Consider the following 21,940-nt stretch of genomic DNA (forward strand, 5'->3'; position numbering starts at 1 on the left):
CAAAGATCTGGGGGGAGGCCCACAATTTTTTGTTAATGTAAAATTACAATTGGAATCACTGTCTAACATGAACTAAGTTAGTACTATCTTAGTTTATGTACCCCAGAAGGATACGTAAAATAATATATTATATTATCGGACACACATGTAATTTGAAATATAGTAATATTAGGATCCGTAGAATTATTAAAACAATTTGGGAAATAATATGTCTGTGGTGGGCCTAGGCCCCTAGGCCCCCTCCCTGTATCCGTCCCTGTTAACAAGGAATTCAAAATCAACACTACTATCATTATTTTTAATATTAGGTACAATAATTATCTTCGAACACAAAAAAAATATTGATATATAAGTAAATAACTGTCAGTCAATGGCCCAGATTTCGAGTCTTATCTCAATCAAAAAAATGTAAACATAAATAATTCATTTTCATATTATTTATAAAACAATAATATTTATGTTTGCTTATCAATTTATTGTTTTGGGCCTCTTTTACATATGTTTCACTATGCGAGTAAGAAGTAAGGACCTATATTGACATAGGTACAATATTATTTTTTTTTGTTCGGAGAGTATCTTCCAAAGGGATGTTAACTGTTTTAAAAAAATCTATGATATGATTATCTTAAATTTGTTTAATATTGACATATTTACACTGATATATTAAGACGAAATCTCCAGAATGTATTTTCTGTAATTAATTTATAAATAATTGTATTCTGATAAAATTAATATATGTATATAGATTGTTCTATGTTATAACTGTAATATATGTATACCTATCTATCTATAGTTATCAAACACAATTCGAATTATTAACTCATCAATAATTATAATACAGCGTTGGTCTTACGCAGACCACAGTGCGCGTTCAAAAATGTAAAGTATCGAACTCCTCAAATAGGCTAATAAATTAAAACAGTGGTGTGCGTCGTTAGTTCAAGAGTCACCATAACTTTTATCAGGTTTGATAAGAACTATAGCGGGGCGTGCACTATCCGCGTGTAATAAACTACATGGATGCCGATCAGTGTACGGTTAAACGCCTTAAATGACACACACGTGTTGATTGTTCTATTTCGTGACGTACTTACCTACGGAAATAAAATTCAATTTGTTTAAGAATTCTTCATTTTTGTACAGTGCCTGAATATAATGTTTACATGGACCACCCAATGGACTTTCGACAATAACAGGCCCTGTACTGCCTGATTGTTCAGTGTGTCATACAAACAGTGATTTCGTCCACGACTTCCTAAACATTTTTTTTTACTTGAAATTTTCTCAACATGCCAACTGAAACGCCAAGCTCGAGATATTCGCCGGTGGATACGCGCGTCGAGGAACGTGTCGCTACCACTGCAGTTCCCAAGGTCAAAGATGCTGCTGCAGACAATGAGGATGGATATATAACCAAGATGAAACATTTTCTGACCACAGCAACATTGGCCAATAGCTCAAAGACCAAACCGTCCAAGAATTGTAACTGTAAGTAATTAATATGATTCCATGTAAATTTACTTTGACGCACATAAAAGAGGTTATTTATAATTACAAATATTTTTAAACATATAGATAATGCGTGATTGATATTTTTAATTGTTCAATTGATTGTTATAATAGTCAATAAATAATTATCAACGGATTAAATTACTCATATTTGTCGAAAGTGATTAAACAAGTGTAATTTAGTAAAATAAAAATAAAATAACAGTTTGTACGTTCAAGTCTGTTATACTTTATATACATCATACACCCAATACTCGACTAGTTTTTCAGTTCACAACATTTCAGGAAAAGTGTATTAAACCTAAAAACAATTTTTGAATACTTATAACGTTTGGCTTATAGATAAAGTTTTAAATTATAAATTCAAGTGTTCCAACGCGTAGAATTAAACATATTAAGAACACACATACATGTTTAGATTGTGGCGGTTGTGTATAACATTAAAAAAATTAGGTACAACGTTTTATTATATAAATATAAAATGCCAAATAACCTATCATTAATCACATTTTATTAAAATTTCATGGTGACTAGAAAAATTGTTAAATTTCATCGTAAATTGATTAAACGCTCATAAAATATCTAAATTATTATTTTTTAAATTCATGGTTAGCATGTAGTAGGGAGGTATAATAAAGTAACCTTGTATGGTGACTATGTTGAAAAATGTCGCAAATTTTAAAGTAGTAGACAATAAAATGTTTAAATTAATATTCAGTTATACCTATAACATATGTTTGAAGTGTCAACCGTTGGGCACTCTTTTTACAAGAAATAGTTTGAAGATTACCGATTCTGTATAGTGTATAGTTATTCACTATACATAGGTACAACGTACAAACACTACTTTATTGCTTATAATCTAAAATGTTTATTAACTAAATTAATACATTTGTTGATGTTTTTCATTGTTAATTGTCTTAATTTAATAATTATAAGACGATCCTTCGATAAAATATAAAGATATACATTTTTGTTTCATTTTTAAATAAATCTTAAATCGTAATTTATAATATATATATATAAATATATTCAATCTTCATGTATTTCCAAATTAGTTATGACTGATTAGTTATTAGAAATTACTACGAGAAAACTGATGTTTAGTCAACTAAACTTGACTTATAATCTGATTACTAAAATTATTTCTTTAAACCTCTTCTTACTAATTAACCTATAAACGAACAAAAATCTACAGCCATTTAATTATCTTTCCCTGGTTATTTTTTGAAGAGTAAGACTGTGTGAAATTTTTTTAGTTACCTATCGTTGAGGGTGTTTATTGCTTATAAAATGAATGAGAAATTTGTTACAAATTTCCAAATTAGTAAATAATATGTAATAGTAACTGTCACTTACGTAGTATTACGTTTACATATTATATTAATCTTAAAAGAGTCTTGTATTTTTGAAAGTATAAAACATGTTGAATGAATAAATAAAAATAATGTCATCATGGATACGTAGTTATAATGAACAATTATTAATAAGTGTTAGATAACAGGCGAGTTACGAATCGTAATTATTTAGTAATTTTTATTATCTAAAATATACTGTAACACAGTAGTATTGTTTAGTTAGGTTGAGCATTTTTAAGCGTTTGTCCACTAATAGTAATATATTAACTGAACTACTGAAATATGAAATTTACAAACGAAAATAGTTTGAAACTATGATGTTATTAATCAATCCCCCGCACCTTATTTAGTATAGGGTATAATAAAGTGCATATGTACTAATATATTATAACATAATGCAATAGAAATAATATTTTAACAAACAATAAATTGGTAAAAAATCTCTTCTATATTTTCGTTCTAAAACCAGTTTTTTCGGCAAGCGGTTTTTTGCTTTTAACGATTCAGCCTTTGAATTTTCATTTAAAAATTTCTCTCGGGTAATCATGTACCCAATAAAAAAGGTCTAAAAGATTTTATCCTATAGATTCCATATGATAAACTACTTTTGAAAAATTTCAAATCTAATCCAAAATGGTTCTTAAAACTATTCAGCATTATAATTCGAATAATATTGACCACTATATGATCATTAAAATTAATTATAAGATATGATTTTTAGTACTTAAATATATAGGTACCAATTAACTTGAAAAATATAAACAACAATTAAAAATATATTTTTACATAATTTGAATTCATATCAAAATGTTGAACTATTTGTTATCCATAGATTTTACTTTTTTGAATTATAATATACATTTTAATTTTGTATTTCGAGATTTTTTCTGCAAACTGTAATAAATAAAAAACCGGGGAAGTCGCTCTGATGTATATAATAGGCTTCAAGTATACATCGACATTGATTAGATCACTGTAATGACTAATGAATGTGTTCAATATTGGAAATCGACGATAATCTGCAATGTATACAAAAAATGATTCTCATTGGAGATGGTTCATCATCCCCTATTTCGAAATAATGATATTTAATGATTATTTATATTACAATAATTAGTAAAAACAAATTTTAACTATAACATATATTATCTAATTGTTAATTATTGATAATAATATAAATTATTGTCAATTTTTATTTAGTTATACCTATGTTAATAATTAATACCGATGAACCGTACATAGCGTGAATCAGTCCGTGGTATATAAATTAGTAACTTAAAGTCTAAATATATTCAAAAGAGCATTGTGTATAAAAAATAATAATAAATGTCAAGTCCCTATGGTTAATATTTTTTGAATTTCAACAAAATAACTTATGTCGTTAGAGAAATTGTCTTGCTTATTGACTTGAAATTAATAATCTCATCAACAGAAATTGAAAAAAATATTTAATTTAAGTAGAAATTTCAAATGTCTATAAATAGTTGAAAAGAGTCATAATATTTTGAAAATTATACCTTATCCAGAAAATTCTAATGTAAATCTTTTGTGAAAAAAATATACGTAATGATGATGTATACATTTACTGTTGAACAATCAAATCGCACTCCTTTAAAAATCAAAAATCGAATTTCAAACGAGGATTTTAGTATACAGCAAAATGTTGGTCCGCTACTCATTAGAAATTGATAACCGTCGATAACATTTTTGTTTCCTGGTCAGAAAGCTTGAAAATAATAAATGTAATATATGATTCCTCATGACTCATAAGTTATATTATTATAGCAAATATAGCAATTTAAAATACGTAGGATTTTTTTTAAAGGAACGATTAAAATAATAATGTCTTGATGAAATTGATGCATATAATGATGACTTAGTAAAATTATATACTAATATAAAATAAAATTATGAAATATAGTTTAGCTTAATGATTTAGCATGCATTTTTTAAAATAGAAATAAAATGCATTTTATTTATAAATTTCAACAAGTAGGTTTTTGATTTTGATATTTAAATCTCGATCGCTGAAATAATGTGTTGCAAGATCAGTTCCAATAACACAATTTGTGGTAGGTACGGGTTACTGTAATTACTTCTTTAAATGACAAGTTTTATATTTCTCCAAAACATAAAAATTCTAAAAATGTCAAGCTGTAAGAGCAGATAGGATCTCATCCATTCCCCTATACTTACTATATGCTCCCCAATAACTACGAAGTCATTGCAGGTTCCCCTTGTTTATTCCATCACAAGGGATCATAGTCAATCGGATTCTTCGCTGATCTCGTCAGTCATTAGTTTGTCGAAAATCATATCCTGGTATTCTATTAGCACCCGTAATAGCAGGGTAGTATCGTTCTATACCTATCAGGGCCACCAATGATCGTAACGTTTTAAAGAAAGTCATGACTTATTGGCTTCAGTCCTCCAAGATCAATTAATACATAGTTAATAATTATATACCCTATACTATAGTCTATAATAGTATTAACTTTCAATTGTGCTTTAATACAATAATAATAATTACGTTTTAATGTTATATAAATAACAATTCAGAACCTTGAATTAGAACCGAACATTGCTCTATTGTCGTTTGTCTCTAACATATATATTTATTAATGTCTCAATATAGATTTCAACATCATCATATGCAGATATGCTTGTCATAAAAAACATTGTGTCGAGAATCTAAATTAAATCAAATTAATGAATAGTTCGTGGATTATGTAAATGTTTTGTATTAAATTATTAATTTGGAAAACTATATTCATAGACTGGTGTGTATTAAACTACAGTAAATTTTTCATTACGAATTAATTGTTATTAATTGTTCATAAATCATAACTATTCATTTGGTAAACTATTTTTTATATATTGACCTGTGTTTAACTCTAGTAAATTATTATTAAGCAATTTTTGATTACGTTCAGTTATTTTTAATCAATAGCAATATAGGTACTGTAATATTAAAGTGAATTGACCTATTGTCATTTTTTAAAGGTAACAACTTTATATGTGTTAACCAGAGGTTTTTTAAATAAATATTTTAACTTTTAAGCATTAATTATGAAGATCTTTTAAAAATATTTTTCACATCATCATTATTATTTATATTTTATTTTTTTTATATTTATCAAACTTATAACGCTCTAAGTTAAAAATTTAAAGAAACAAAAGCTTGGGAAAACAGAGATAATATGTTGTGACTTGTAAATCTGAGGATGAGTCAATCACTATAATATTATAATTGAAAACTATTAACATATTAACTGTATATCATTATAAATATAGGAAGAAATAACATATGAGATTTGGTAGGGGGGAATGGAAGTCCTAAAATAATAATACTGAATAAAGTTAAAAAAACTTAAGAAATGTTTAAGGGATTAGCCGCTTATGCACGTCTTCAACTATAAATTTATTTCACAACCTGCAAGTTATTCTTATTAGTGTTCACTAATCGAAAGTGATGTGTTGAATAAGTGTTTTTTTTACTTGTGTGAAGAATTCCACCCATTAATGGAACTTGTGGCATGTGTTTATTTAGTCAATTAGGAGTTCGCGAAACCTAAACATTTTTTTATTTTTTTAAATGATTAATTAAAAATTATAAGTGTTTTGTTAAATTTGTATTAGGTATTTAAAGATTGCAATTGCTATATAAATCACAAATTTAATTTTTAAACTAATTATAAGAATAATCTTCTCCGAGTATCATATTTATATTTTTAATTTTCAATAACAAAAGTTCAAAATAGAATACAAATTTGGTGCTAAATATCAGAGCTCTATAATATAATACTGTACATTATTGGGTTTTAGTAACTTTTTTGGTGCTGTTTTTAATATTTTACAATAGATACTGCCTACATTCAATGTTGCGATTTCCCTAATCGATAGTTTTCCATTTAAAAAACGTTATTCATCATACTTTGCTTGATTTAGGTGCTTATCTGTATATGCATTGATAATTTATACTAGGTAGGTCGTATATTATATACATAATAAAATTATAAAACATACAAGTATTCGTTAAATTACTTTTTTAAAGGTATATAATTATATTCTACTTACCGTAGCTGTTTACTATGTAGAAAATATTTGTGCTCATTTAGCTATTACTTTATAATGATGATTTATAATTATTGATTATTTAAATATATTAAAATTTAGTTATAGTTCCAATCAAAGTACTTATATATTTTTAAGCATAAAATTATTGATAAATTTAATAGAATTTTCTTCTAAAATTAAAATAGCACTTTAAATATATAACTTTGGTTATAATGCGGGATAAATTAAAATCAAATTACAGTTATTCTGTATTTTAACTTTTAAGTTTTGCAGAGTTATTATTTTAATTATACTGATATTTTATCAAAGTTTCGCACAATATCAAATTATGACAATATGACAATAGATTAAATATTTAAGAGGTCCAGGTACATGACGTGTATAAAATATTTGATTGTATTTCAATGGTGAAAATTATAAGATAATCCTAAAACATTTGAAGGTAATGATAAATTGCTAAAATTATATTGATAAACCAAAGTGATGTTTTTCCTTTTTTGATTATCACCTATTGAATATATTTATGGTAAATTACCAATAAAAAATTGATTATTACGACTATATTTTATTCAAACAATTTAAATATAATATTTAATTACTCGATTACTAGAGTTTCAAATATTATATTTCTTTTAATTATCTGTTAAGTATATATTAATTATAAATTTAAATAAATATCTAAAACCATAGAAGAAATGAGCTTTATTTTTCGTTTAAATATCCGATTACATTAAATTTTTCAACACTTAAAAAATATGTATACCTAGGAATTTCATTATTTCAGGGTAAAATTATAGAGGTAATAAATATAATGTATTGTCGAGTTTAAACTGTAAACAATATATTCAATAACAAATACAATTAGGAAAATGCCATAAAACGATTACTTGTCTTAAAATTATTTTATTCGACTATTATTTTCACCTATTATATTTATTATTCAATAATAAAAGAATAATAAGAAGGTTCATTAGTATGTGTTCCCTATAGTTCATATAATTTAAGTACCTAGTTTGAAAAATAGCTATTAATTTAGTTAAATGGAATTTTGATGGAACAAATGTATATTAGACATAATACGAATTAACACCTTAATTTCCTAAATTAACAAGGCGCATGTTGTACTTCTCCTTATCGAAAATGGACCACAATTCATATAAATAGTGCATTATGTATAAGTTGCCTTTCATTTTTTAATTATTAAAAAAAACTTTTGTAAAGTACTTAATAGTTACTAGCACTTTTATTGATGGCGGTTATTTTTCATAGTTGCATTCAGTTTTAATTAAATCAATGGCTATAATAATATTTATCATTTTTTTTTAAACAATTTTTTTCCTTATTTGATTAAATATTATTTTTAAATTGTGTTTATTTATTTGTTCATTGCCATATTTATCTAATCAAAGTTTATCGGATACAACTTGAAATAATGAAATGTTATGGAATTCTCATTTATCTAGCTAGGACAGCTAAACTTTACTAAAACATTATATACCTAATAATATCTAATACGTAATTCCTGTGACTAATGACTAATGAGTAATAATACTTAATTGTAGGTAAATAGTAAATACTAAGCACTTACAAATTATAATGCAATGCTAATAATACTACAATGTCTATAATAAATAGTATAATTTTTGGAGCGTCATAAATCATAACTTATTATCATATTTTGATTAAACTATAAAAATTATTAATAAAATAACTTAAATTAAGAAATCAAAAAAATTAAATATGTAACGACATTAAAAAATGATTATTTTACATTAGGGACCTAGTACTATACTCACTATTTAAATGTAAAATATACTACCTAGTACCTAGTATAATAATGTACACCTGTATAATATGTCACGAGTCCGGTGGTGTAATTATATGAATTGGTTCAGGGGTGTGAGTTTTTATAACCCTAATAGGGGGAGCTATGCCCCTATATCCCCCTTGTTCGTTAAATTGTATAAATCATAATATTATATTAATTTATTATTATAAATTAAATGAAGTTTTTAAAGAAAAACGTATGGAAATAATTGTTTTTCAGATCAAAGAAGTCTAAAACGATCAGTTCTGTCTGTACAACTTTTTTATTATCCTTTAAAATGCATATTATCATTTTGGTATACCAAATTTACATTAGAATTTATAAAGAAATTATAAAAATACAAAATAAATGTTAGTGCATTATTCAGAATTCTTAGGGCATTCAATTCCTAGGCCTTATTATTGCGTAATTTACAAAAATATTAATTTTAAACAAAATGAACAGTTTTAATTAATACTGTTTTTGTTCTAAGAAGGTATAAATTTTAGGAGGTTAAAAATTATATCAGAAGTCGTAATTTGTAAGTTTGTATCAGTTTTTACTTTAATTGTAAAAATAGTGAAGCATTGTTCATTCATTTTAATTATTAAACCTTAAAATATTTTACAGCCAAGTGCTCACAAAAATGTAATCACAGTTATTTAAAAAAAAAAGATCTGGGAGATGATATATCCCCAAATTATCCCAATAGTTAGACGCCACTGCATGACGCATGAGTCATGTCTCATAAAGAGTCAATACATCAACAGAAAAAGGGTACCTAACATAATATTTTTAATAGGTACTTATATAACATCTAGTATTCTAATCTCCAAAAGTTTTGTCTTTTGGCAATGTAAAATGTATGTCATGTATCTACGGCTAAATCGTTTATGAATTAGATACCAATAAATAAACAAAATCGATTTTGTCAATAGTTATTACTTACTAGTCTTTCGTATATATTTTTAGTATTCCGGTTTTTCCATATTTTTGTTTTTTCAATTATTTTGAAAAATACTGGGAATTTCGTTCCCTCAAAGTATAGATACTATAGCTGAATTCATTTTGCTACTTGAAATCACCTTCAACGTTGTGAAATAAGTTTTTTTTTGTTCTTAAAAGCGATATTAAACACACATCATTTTAAAACCAATTGCTTAATTCAGAATCTAGAAGTAACATATGTCATATTTTAAATAAAATGTAAATTTATATGTTAATATTTGTTAATAATTTATTTTTTAAGCTAAAAAAATGTATTCTAATTTTATTATAATCTTTGAATTCCGTTGTGGTTTTCAACCCACCGAGTATCATTGCTATCAGCTTAGTCCATTTAGTATTAGGTACAATGTTTTATATTTTAGTTTTTAATATATTAATATATAGTTATTTTACTACCACATAATGTAAAACTAAAAAATTTGGGGGGGAATCCCCCCAGCCTCGATCACGACTATGCCTAGTGCATTTCACAAGGAACATTTGGAATGTAATAATTATGTTCCACCTAAATAATCTAATTAATTATTTGACTATTATTATTATTCCTATGAATATGTGTAAAAGTGTATAAATAAAATATCAAATTCATTTTACTAATATTGTGCTTTTTGATTTTTATTTATTTGTAGATTCCTGTACATTATTATTTATACTTGGATTTGTATTAAGTTTATTCCTCACCATATTCATATGGTTCACAGATTTATATACAAACGAATTATACAAGGTACTTATTCAAAATAAGCAATTTACCTATAGTAAAATCTAAAATTGTTTTTATTTTATAGAGACTGACAATTCAAAACGGTAGTTTGTTGTATGATTCGTGGAAAGAACCACCAGTGAGACCGTTAATGTGTGTATATGTATTTAATTATACTAATGTTAACGAATATATGAATGGTATGCATGAGAAGCTCAAAGTCCAAGAAGTTGGACCTTATTGTTATAGGTAAATATTTTTCAATTTTATTTTAGAATTTTGGCTGTGGGTGAGTTGCGACCCAGGTAGTTATCATTACCTATGTACCTAGATATACTTATTACCTATGAGCCTGGCAGTTCTGGTGATGTATATGCTAACGAATAACGCTATAAACGAAATATTCGATACGTATGATGGGCATACATAAAATTCAGAAGTAAGATCAAAGAAAATGTGTGAAAAAGCAACTTTCATTAGAGAACAAATGACAAAGCACGAGCTAAAAGAAATAGGGAATTTTGATTTAGTTAAATCATCGAGTTGAAAGTTTTTGCCATAACAATAGTTGGATTAGGTTTGGTTAGGTATAAGTGAATAACAATATTATTAAATAAAAACACTTTTTTTAACATTATTATCATATGACATAATACATATTATATTCTAAAAACGCAAAACAATATACGAACAGGAACTTTTTATTTTTTTAAACATTATTCTCATATGATATATTATATTCTGAAAACGCGAAATAATATTAATATAAGACAATATTAGAAACTACTTAATATTAATAATTAGTTTAGTAAATTTATATCGTGAAGTTTATATACTATGTATAGCACCCACTATGTATATAAATGTAATATGGGTACACATTATTGTGTGGCTGCAATTCGTACGTACTTCTCATAAGCACGGGCCGCAACTCACCAACACCGGAAATGTTCGTACAATTTTATTGTAAAACTAAAATTTAATCCAAATTAATTTTTTTAGGGAAACTTTATACAGGGTAAACATAACTGATCATAAAAATGGTTCTCAGACATTCAATGAGATGAAAGTTCAAGAATATGCTTATGATGTATCCAATGGAACAGATAATGATATGATTACAGTACCAGACATTCCATATATAGTGAGCCATCTTCAAATAATAGTTTATTTTAGTAACAACTTTACAACAAATTTATAGTCATAACACTCGTAACAAATATTATAATATAATTAATTATATCTATCTTATGGCCGTATTGAGATTTATGTAACTATTTTTAGTTGTAGGTACTCATGACCTACCTATAATTGGATTGGTAGGGATCTAGTATCTACTAACAGTGCCTATTATATATAGATTATAGAACGTGTCGGGGCATCGCAAATAAATAATAATTGAAAAAATTAAATTTCAATGTTCGGTTTATCTTTAAGAATATTGTGTATTAACCTATAAATTATACGAAAGTACCTAGTATCTTACCAAATATTAAAAAAACATCGATCAATTATCAATAAATTATAGTTGATATACGACTGTACGAGTACCTATACATAATTTATATAATATAATCGTATTTTATTCTTACTGTAGGTAGGTATGAAATATCAACCATGACATATGTTAAAATGTATTGTCAAATTAATTAATATTTATTGAAAATATTATTATAATTTATTTATTGTTTTTAGAGTGCTATAGCTTTGACTATAGATGAGAATTTTATCATAAGGAATGCCATGACATCATTTTTAAATCATGTGTCCAATTTCCCGTTTGTCACTGTTAGTGTCTATGATTTTTGTTTCGGTTACCAAGACGGTGTGATAAGGACATTAGCCGCAATGGCTAAGTTGGCCAATAAACCAATTCCATTTGAAAAATTTGGTTTACTTATTAAGGTAAATAAAATATATGATTAAATTTTAAGTAGCCAATTCGTAGGAGCTCTGTTACAGACTGCAGTTTACTTTTTAAGTATACGAGTTTACCTATAATTCATAATTATAATATTAGTAAAACGATTTTTTTTCAGAGAATTGGAGTTAATCCAGATCGTTTGACTGTAATTAATGGCCTCGATAATCTGAATCAAATGGGTCAAGTGATACAACTGAATGGAAAATCAATGTTACACCCGTGGAGTACAGATGAGTGTAATTCAGTTGGTGGAAGTGATGGCATGTTCTTTCCGAGACTTAAAGTTCAACAGGGAGAAACTATACAGCTATTTCATAAGGATTCTTGTAGGAAGTTGCCAATGACTTTCCGTTCTAAAGAAAAAGTAAATTTAGTACCTACCTGTAAAAAAGTGAACGAGAAGGCTAAAAACTGAGTTTTAATAATAATTTTTTCTTTCATTTAAGATAAAAAATGGTGTGATTGGGCATAGATATTCTCTGGCCATAGATTCGTTCAATAACTCTGTTCCTGAAAACAGTTGTTATTGCACTAGTAAACCTTGTATGCCTGATGGTATATTCGATATGGGCAAATGTTCTACTCGTAAGATTTCCATCGAAAAAGTCGATATTATGATTTATTAAGTTGAACAAATTTAATATAATTTATAAAATATATTGTTAATTTTTGTTTCTCAGGTTCACCGGTGGTTGTATCACGTGCTCATTTCCTACACTCAGATCCTTCACTATTGGACGCAGTCGAAGGTCTCAATCCTGATCCAAAAAAACACGAATTTCTGTGGCTTATAGATCCGGTAAAAAGCGCGATAAAATTTTTGAAAAATATTCAAACACTTACTTTTTTTTATAACAGTATGAATGATTTTTTTCTAGATCCTCGGAATAACGATGGAAACACAAATGAGAATACAGCTCAACATCCAAGTGCGTAACCCACACGGTTACGGTTCACTGTCGAAGATACCAGATAATACCATACTGCCATTCACCTGGTTGGAAATCGTGAGTTTTTTTACTCCATGACGATGAATAATGAATATGCTATGCTTATGTGTATCGCTAAAAATAACGTTTTTACAGAAAACTGGTGATGTGTCGCCAAAGCTGAGCATGTTATTGTTCCATTTGACATTTACTGTTCACTGGCTTCAGACGTTCCTGATGTGTTTGAGTTTAGTTGGATTGTTAGGCACGTCTTTTTGTCTTATGCGCATGTTAAACAGACGTTTAAGCAACAATATTGTGATAATTTCTAATGAAATACAACTAAAAGATAGGCATACTGAAAAAATTCCTATTTGTTAAATCGATTACTTACCTTTTGTTGTTTATTTTAATGTAAATCAATATTTTTTTAAAGTATATGTATTTTTATTATTTAATTGTATATATTTATCTATCATACTTTCAATTTTTTTTTAGTGAAATGTACAACAAATTTACTGTACACACAGTACCTAATGCTCATTTTTTGTCAAATTACTATTGATAGAATTTTTATACATTATAATTAAATTATATTTTTATTTTTAATTATATTTTATGTTCCAATATGTATATTAGAAAACTATCCATTATTTTTAAAATCAATAAAATAATATTGAAAAGAAGATAATATTTAGTGCGAGTGTATATTTACAATTACAGGTGGTAGCCATTTTTCGGTAAGCTCAATATTTAAACCCTTATATATCTCCACCCTTATCCCTTAAACATTGTATCGTTTTAATATTTTTTTTAGTAGGTACCAAATTTCTGCGAATGTCTTTGAGTTTAGAACCAACAGTTATATATTTTGTATGAATTGAATTTTGAAAATATTAGCATTCTTGAGGAGGTGGAAGTTGGGGAATGGTAGTAATAACTTTTCCGCAGCCCCAACGCACAAAATTGAGTATTTCCAAAATGTTTTTATTTTTCCACCTTGTACTTTGTTTTGTATACTATGTGTCTGGAAAAATCTCTTCCCCCACTATAATCACATTATAAGAATGAACCATATATAATAATATATATATTAGTTATAATGAATACTAATGAATGACCCATTAGTTGAATTAATTGAATAATAATAAAAAAGATCTTGGTAAGTTATAAATTGATAACAAGCCCGTTTTTTAGGTCACTATTATTTTTAAATCTGAGTATTGCTTATTGATCCAATTAATGAACCAGTTATTGGTTAAGTGGTATCGTAAAATGTTATATTTTACTAGGTATGTGACAGTATTGTAGTCCTACTGAATCCAGTATTCATGGTGTGTGTTGAGGTCTAAGGTACACAGTGACTGGCTTATACATGGTGTGTGTTAGCCATAGGCCTTACAATTATGTGTGTGCTAATATCTTTGCTCATTGTCTTTATGCCATATTTCATGTTATTTTAAACTTCATACCATCATTGTAGTTATCATAGTTTCACACTACCACCTTACTAATAAAAAATATTTAAAAAAAATTATAAAGTTTTTTAATACTCTGCAAGTTTCCAAGTACCTAATTGGTGAGTAAATTTGAAATCATACTTTTTGAAACAAAATATTAATTTTGTTATATTTTTTATACCTATATCAGTCCATAAGCACAAATCACAGGGTTCTGTAACTATAAATGAACCTATAGTAAAAAAATGTATTTGTCTACTTCAAAAATGTTGAAAAGGGAAATTGGAAAAATACTAACAGACAAATTTAAATAAACATGATTATATTTGATAAATAAATAGATATATATATTTATTTTAAACAAAAATCATCTAAAATAAATTAAACAGATAGGTACATCATATAATTATCACAGAGTAAAACTATAAACTAAAAATACAATTATTTCATTAAGTACATAAATAGCAAAAGCAAAAAAATAAAATAATATCTAATTTAAAATGATTAAAAACGGCATGACTGGCTATGTAGTATACAATGTGTATATAAAAACAATGGAGAACAAGTTCTATGGTCTTTTTTATCACTCAATTTCTTGTGATTAAAATATTGTACGAATATTTATTTTTAATTTACAAGCATTCAAAGTTTAGATTAGCGGAATAGTTTGTACCACAAATGTGTAGAGTAACCCTGCTACTTCACACATATAATATTAAACAATATGAATATAATAAATAAATAAATATAATGAGAACACATTTAAATATAATCTATTAATATATAGTAAATATAAACCTGCTTAATATTGCACATAATAAAAGTGATTATATAAGAGTATTTAAAAATGGGAATGTTTTTAGGGCCAGTACAATAAATTTTGTGAGCTAAATTATTTTCAATAGACAATATTGCTACATGAAAGCTATGTAATTAAAATCATTGTTTAAATGGTGCCCCATCTTCCCAAAGAGAAACCCAGGTCTCAACCTACAATTTTTTCAGCTCTGAATGTTAGACAAGTTATATTGTTAAAATTATATTATTTAAACCAAAAGATCTAGTAACTAAAATTAATTTATTACTGTTACCATTTTAAAATATTAATTGATTGAAAATAATAATAATGATAATAAGGTTTAAGTGTATTGAAGAATATGATTTTGTCTAAATAAATAAACAGGCTACATCATTTATGAATGACAATAATAAACATACATTTCAACCTTATAAGTTTTAAGATATTAGTTGAATAAATAATTTAAATAAATAATAAATAATTTACACTATACATATTTTTTGAATCAAGCACTTGTTTTTAAGATCATATTCATTTTAAGCTTTATTTAATTTAAAAGGGTCAATTTATTACAAAATTGTTTAAATTAAAAGCAATTTGTGATGATTAAAATGTGTAAGTTAAAATATTCCATTAATAACTACAGGACATGATCATATTATATAACATCTAAAAAGATGTATTGATTATTAAATCACTTTGATCGTTGACTAGAAAATGGTATACAAAATTGGTCTTCTTCCTTGACATTGAAGTTCTAGTATGGCCAGATTTATCTGAACGGGATCGAGGAGGATCTCGGATAAATATTTCACCAAAAACAGATGCTAGAATCAGTATAACATCAGGTTTAAATATTTGAAAATGTACGAGTAAATTAAATAGTATTGGTAAGTTACCAATGGTAACGTATTTATGTGAAATAAAAGGACAGGATCCAATTAATTGGTTTGGATAAGTTTTGAGGAAAATTGAAACAATAATCAAGTAAAATAAGAAAACACTAGACAGTACTATAGTAGCAGGACGGTGTAGGGATTTAAAGAACTGTGCAGCTAAATTAAAAAATAGTATAAAACTAACTAACCGATAGTTTTAACATCTAATTTGTTATCATTGACATGATTCAATAATTCTTGAAGAAACGCACAAAGGTATAAAAATACATTTTTACTTCTCTCTGGTAGTTGAGAAATAATCTGAATAATTCAATAATAGAATGTAAATTTAAAAATGAAAATAAATTACAATTTAATAATTAAGTAATACTGACTTGTTTACATTGACTGTAATAAGACACTGCAGATAAACAAGTCGCATGCAAATTATATGGTATTATGGGTTCTGATGTACTGTCTAACAGTATTAATAGAGCTTCAGCTACAGAATGTACACTACCGGCTGAAATAAAATTTAAAAAATAATAGACAGAGTAAATTTTTTTTGAAAGTAATTAAATCAAACCATACGTAAAGCATCTGGTGTTCCATTATCTAACCAATTTCGAATCTGGACAAATTCAGATCTGAGACCAGATTGTTCAAATAAATGTTCTTGTTTAAGACCATGCCTGTATAAATGATCCACAAGGTACCATACTTCTTTTGGTACTGGGTAAGGATCTGAAGTCATATTGCTTTTATTGTTTTCCTGAAAAATATAAATTATCAATGATCACCATGAAAATAACATTAAATTCAGAATATTACATTGATTACATTGATTGTAGATAAATATAAAATACTAATAATTACTTACCAGTTCCATAAGTTTTCCAAATGGTATATTTTTAATAGGAACTTTCAAATAACAAAGTGTTTCTAATGAACAACCAAAACAACTTCGCTCGTAGTTACCTAAAAAAATATGGTATAAATTAATGAGTAAACCATTATTGTTTCTTAAGTTATATACCTGTGACAGTTATAAAGATGTCTTTACCACCATCTAAATGTAATACTAAAATATCATACAACTTGTCTTGGCCACTGATCATTTTATATGCTGATCTTTTATCAATTAAAACTTCTAAAGTAATATCACATTTTTCACCTAAGAAAATATTATTATAATGTTCATTTATTGTTTTCAGTTATTAAATAGGTAATTTAATAATTTACCAGGGTCAATAAAACTCATGAAAGGCTCAATTCGTAGCCATTCTTTACAATACGTAGAATCATCCAATTTTTTTATAAATTCAAACTGTACAGGAACTTGACCAGTATTAGCAACTGTAAGTTCTTTTAGTTGAGGTTCCATAAACTTCACCTTGTGGAAAATTATTTCAGTGTTATCAACCATAACTTGAGGTAAATATTCATTTTCTGCTTTGTCTAATTTTTTCATTATATGTTCATGAATTTTTCTGTACTTGGTCATATCAACAACTCTTACCTGTTTTAAAATTAAATCAAGTTTAATTTTAAAAATACAAAAATTAAATAGATACTTACTTCAGATTCAAATAACGCGCTGACTGGTTTGTGATCACTGATCAACAAATTTGGATGACTTCTGTAAGCAAGTTGTTTAATTGAATTTCCTCGCCACAATATTCGGTCACACCATGCAGGGGCACGATTCTTCTCACTAATCAAATATTCACAAATTAATGTATATTATAATATAATTTTCATTTTAAACATAACAAATAAAAACATACCTGCTGTCCCAGTCATTGGTGCCTGGATCATATTTATAGGTAGGAAGGAAATTAATTAAACCCTCCTTATAACCTTTAAAGACATTTCCAGCCCGATGTTGTTGTTTTAGTTGATCTGCTTCTAATACATTTTTAAAATTATTTTTGCGTACTAAATCTTTTACGGATAATGGATCCATTTCGGTTATCCTATAATTGAGGTCACCAAACCAATAAACTTGACTAAAATAAAGACATATAAAGTAAATTATTACATTTTAATATATTTTGATGCAATCAGTCTAATTGTTATACTTTTAAAATAACTGTTGATTCGTAATTTTTTTTATATACTACTCACTTATGATCCTTAACAGTTTTTGGAGGTGTAAAATTCGAAAATACCATTCTTGAACATATATTTTGATAATCTTGATTTCGTCTTTCATATTCTTCAACATGGGCTGCTAAATGTGTATTTACAAAACATAAAGAAGTGTTATGGAAATCCATGCGAACGGCAACTCCACCTTTATTTCCCTAAAATTAAGTTTAATAACTATGATGGTTACAAAATATTTAAATAACAATTTACCAATTTGCCCATAATTCCAGTACCAACAGTATCAGTAGCAACATTTTTAACATGGTCCATGTGTTTATTTTTAACAAACACTATAAGCATCATTCCCACCAATCGAACTAATGATACTTTTTTATAATTTCCCTTGGAATTAAGACTTTTTGTTACGGCTTGTCTAATTAATAATACAAATTAGTTCAATTATTTTTATTCTTTAAAAATATCATTAACTCAAAATGTTTCATACTAAAAATTAATTCTTAAAATACTATGATTTAATAATTTTCTCCTAAAAATTAAAAAAAAAATGTACACTAACTATTATAGATACAAATTATTAAATACAGTTCATTATTTGTCATGACTCGTGAGTAATATAAACAATACTTGTATAATTCTTCCTAAAATATGGCAAAACGTGTACTTTTTTAACTTTTTTAAATGTCTCTTAAACAATATTAACTTACAAAATGACTAATAGGCAAAACACAAACTGGTATTAAATTAAATTATAAACTCAAAGCTTTAACTCTAAATTCATTGGTTATTTAATGCTTAATTTGAATTTACGTGTCTTTAAACACAGAAAGTTTACATACTCTGACAACAGTGTTTGACTAATTGACTATTCAATTAACTACAAATAATGATCAAGTGTTTCATTCAGTAAGATTGATAAAATGATTTTAAGTTTTGATATGCTACAAGTACAAGTAGTTAAGTCTGATTATAATCGTAAATATTCAATATTATAAATTACTTACAACCATTCTTCTTCTCGTGGAGAATCATTAAAAAGAAATGCTTCTTTACTTAGGTCAAGTTCTTGAAAACCAATGGCATAAATATCAGGAGGTTCAGAATCACAAGTCAGCCAATCATTCAGGGAAGACATGGTTGGTTGGCCATTAACATTCCAAGTACCAATATAAATACTAAAAAAAAATAAATATAAATATAAAGCTAATTAATATGTAAAAAAATAATGACCGGAAATGTTGTGCATTAGTATATTGTTCTTCACTCAAAATCATTTGTCGTTGTATAACACTTTCTCGAGAACTTAGTGTATGTGTTCCAGTTGGAAATGATACATCATTTTCAGGTACAGCCATCTTATAAGTTTAATACATAATTAAATTACAAATAATACTTTTTATCAATATAAAATATTATTACATTAGCTGTTATTATACTATTAGATGTATTATCACCATTGATATTCATCATCAAACCTAATTCTAAGTCAATATCGTTTATATTATATTTTTTTAACCATTGAAAATCCAGTGTCTGTTGATTTTTTAAATATACTGTAAAAAAATAGAATAAATTATGAAATATTACTATTCAGAGTTAAATAAGAGTTAAATACTAACGGTCCATTGATCTAGATAATTCATTGAAAAAATGATTGGTTTCATGACCTGAATCCATTCCCATTAATAATTTAAAATTCCGTGCTGATAAATTAATATATATATCAGAGTTAGATTCTGCTGACAATGAATCTAAACATAATTTAGTTATAATTAATATTAATATTTTAAAATAATTATCTATTTTACAAGTAATTAGTATTTGGGTACTTATTAATAATAATATTTGAAAAAGATTTAACCTAAATATTACATAAGCGGTATGTTCTAAGATAGGAAATTAATAATGTTTACCTATATCACATTTGAAATCATTATCAATGGGCACAACAAAGTTGATTGTGAGGTCTGTAAATGCTTGTGGTGGATTTCTGGATGTCGTAAATATAAACAAACCAAATGATAGATTACGTTCGACCAAGGCTAATAATCGGTGAGCCTTGGGTGACCAGCCTTGCAACAGTACACCTTCATGGAGCTAAGTAATGGAGACATTTGTTATTAAAATATGATTGATACATAAGTATAAGCTTAATAAGTAACTACTAATTACCGCTACAACATTGTCACCAGCATTCAATTTATCCTTCATAATAGCGGATAGCTCCATCATAGAATTAAATACAATCCACAGGTATAAGAGCTTAGCCCGTACTCGACTGTCCGTTAAAAAAGCCACCACGGACAATTAAAATATTCCCAAGAGAAAAATTGTAATATTTAAAATGAAACAGCTCGCACCTCCTTCAAAAGTTATTACTGAAATATGTACACAGCAACAATAGTAATAACAGTTAGCAATTATTAATATACACTTATATCATTATTTATTATTAATATTGGTGGTGCACTCACTAATTAAAACACAAATGAATACTTTATTATTATTATTTTACGTATCAGTATATAAGTCGTGATAACATAATTCATAGGGAGCATTAAAGTCACAAATACTGGAATCTTAGATTATATTGTATATGATCTAAGAATGGAATAGACCAAATAGTCGAATGTCTACAAAGACGCGTCACAAGTCACTATTGTCCGTGTCGTCTTAAGACGATTCGTGACTCACAGACTCATATTATACATAATAAAACAATTTAACTTTTAGTTATTAGTTATTACTTAATAGTTAATACTTATTAGATGACTAAAACTTTGAACGTTGATACCAAGATTGACAAAACTGTATATTGGTATCATTTATGGACAAGACGTAAACTACTATTATATTATTGAATATGATTGATACGACGTTGCATAGTAAACATTTCAATATATATATGTGGAAAAAGATTAAAGGCTTAATGCTTGATCACAACCTTTTGGTCCACAAAATAGTTGTTCCAATGACCAATTGTTCTACTGTCTATTTACGCCATTAGCTAATACTTCCAATATATTTTTGTTCTAATGCTCAAGAGTCAAGACGTATATATTGTATATAGATCATAAGAAAATAGTTATTCTTTATTTTAATATGTATTGACCAATTTCGTCAAAATTTGAACTTTAAATGCTTACAAAAAAATCGGGGAACCTAGAAAACAATTGTATTGACATTTATAGAAAAAAAATGAAAGAATAGAAAATTTAAATTGCTTATAAATAACTCAAAACGAATCTACCTAAATACTTTGAAAATTGTATTATGTATAGAAAATGATAAAATAAATATTTGATGAAAATTTCAAGTAGGTACCTACCTATAATTATAAGTATTTGAATAACAACAAAATAGAAAATTGTTGAATAAG

The 21,940-nt window shown here is 26.5% G+C and overlaps 2 protein-coding genes across 3 annotated transcripts in view; one reads left to right on the top strand and one right to left on the bottom strand.

Annotated features, from left to right (window-relative positions):
- LOC111027280 (lysosome membrane protein 2-like) overlaps positions 1-13,768 on the top strand; it is a 29,998-nt gene extending 16,230 nt beyond the window's left edge. The window contains exons 2-11 of one of the 2 annotated variants that reach the window (XM_022305596.1): positions 1,144-1,488; positions 10,389-10,486; positions 10,548-10,711; positions 11,465-11,606; positions 12,158-12,367; positions 12,502-12,750; positions 12,833-12,971; positions 13,067-13,185; positions 13,265-13,393; positions 13,472-13,696. In XM_022305596.1, coding sequence (XP_022161288.1) covers positions 1,290-1,488; positions 10,389-10,486; positions 10,548-10,711; positions 11,465-11,606; positions 12,158-12,367; positions 12,502-12,750; positions 12,833-12,971; positions 13,067-13,185; positions 13,265-13,393; positions 13,472-13,696 — 1,674 coding nt within the window. In that variant the 5' untranslated portion in view covers positions 1,144-1,289. Of the gene's footprint in view, positions 1-1,143; positions 1,489-10,388; positions 10,487-10,547; positions 10,712-11,464; positions 11,607-12,157; positions 12,368-12,501; positions 12,751-12,832; positions 12,972-13,066; positions 13,186-13,264; positions 13,394-13,471 lie in introns of those variants that run through there. The other variant, XM_022305597.1, reaches the window with a different exon arrangement.
- Positions 13,769-15,317: 1,549 nt separating this feature from the next.
- On the bottom strand, positions 15,318-21,423 carry LOC111027282 (inositol polyphosphate 5-phosphatase OCRL-1). The gene is made up of 18 exons (XM_022305599.1): positions 21,036-21,423; positions 20,734-20,939; positions 20,475-20,658; positions 20,181-20,312; positions 19,981-20,114; positions 19,792-19,916; positions 19,566-19,736; positions 18,814-18,976; positions 18,580-18,758; positions 18,240-18,461; positions 18,031-18,166; positions 17,695-17,971; positions 17,489-17,626; positions 17,333-17,430; positions 17,044-17,224; positions 16,848-16,975; positions 16,662-16,773; positions 15,318-16,401 (listed from the first exon to the last, which is right to left on the bottom strand). Exons 2-18 carry the CDS (start codon positions 20,791-20,793, stop codon positions 16,244-16,246), a joined length of 2,598 nt encoding a protein of 865 aa, XP_022161291.1. The 5' UTR covers positions 20,794-20,939; positions 21,036-21,423; the 3' UTR covers positions 15,318-16,243.
- Between the last annotated feature and the right edge of the window lie 517 nt (positions 21,424-21,940).

The sequence above is a fragment of the Myzus persicae genome, unplaced genomic scaffold, assembly GCF_001856785.1.
Source record: "Myzus persicae strain clone G006 unplaced genomic scaffold, MPER_G0061.0, whole genome shotgun sequence".
Taxonomy (NCBI): Eukaryota; Metazoa; Arthropoda; class Insecta; order Hemiptera; family Aphididae; genus Myzus; species Myzus persicae.

Bases quoted from the DNA above. Each gene is read 5' to 3' on its own strand.
- LOC111027282 (XM_022305599.1), bottom strand. From the start codon at position 20,793: ATGATGGAGCTATCCGCTATTATGAAGGATAAATTGAATGCTGGTGAC. The intron at 19,737-19,791 runs GTCATTATTTTT...ATTTTTTTTTAG, and splicing joins ACTAATGCACAACATTTCCG to TATTTATATTGGTACTTGGA. The intron at 17,431-17,488 runs GTATATAACTTA...ATATTTTTTTAG, and splicing joins CATCTTTATAACTGTCACAG to GTAACTACGAGCGAAGTTGT.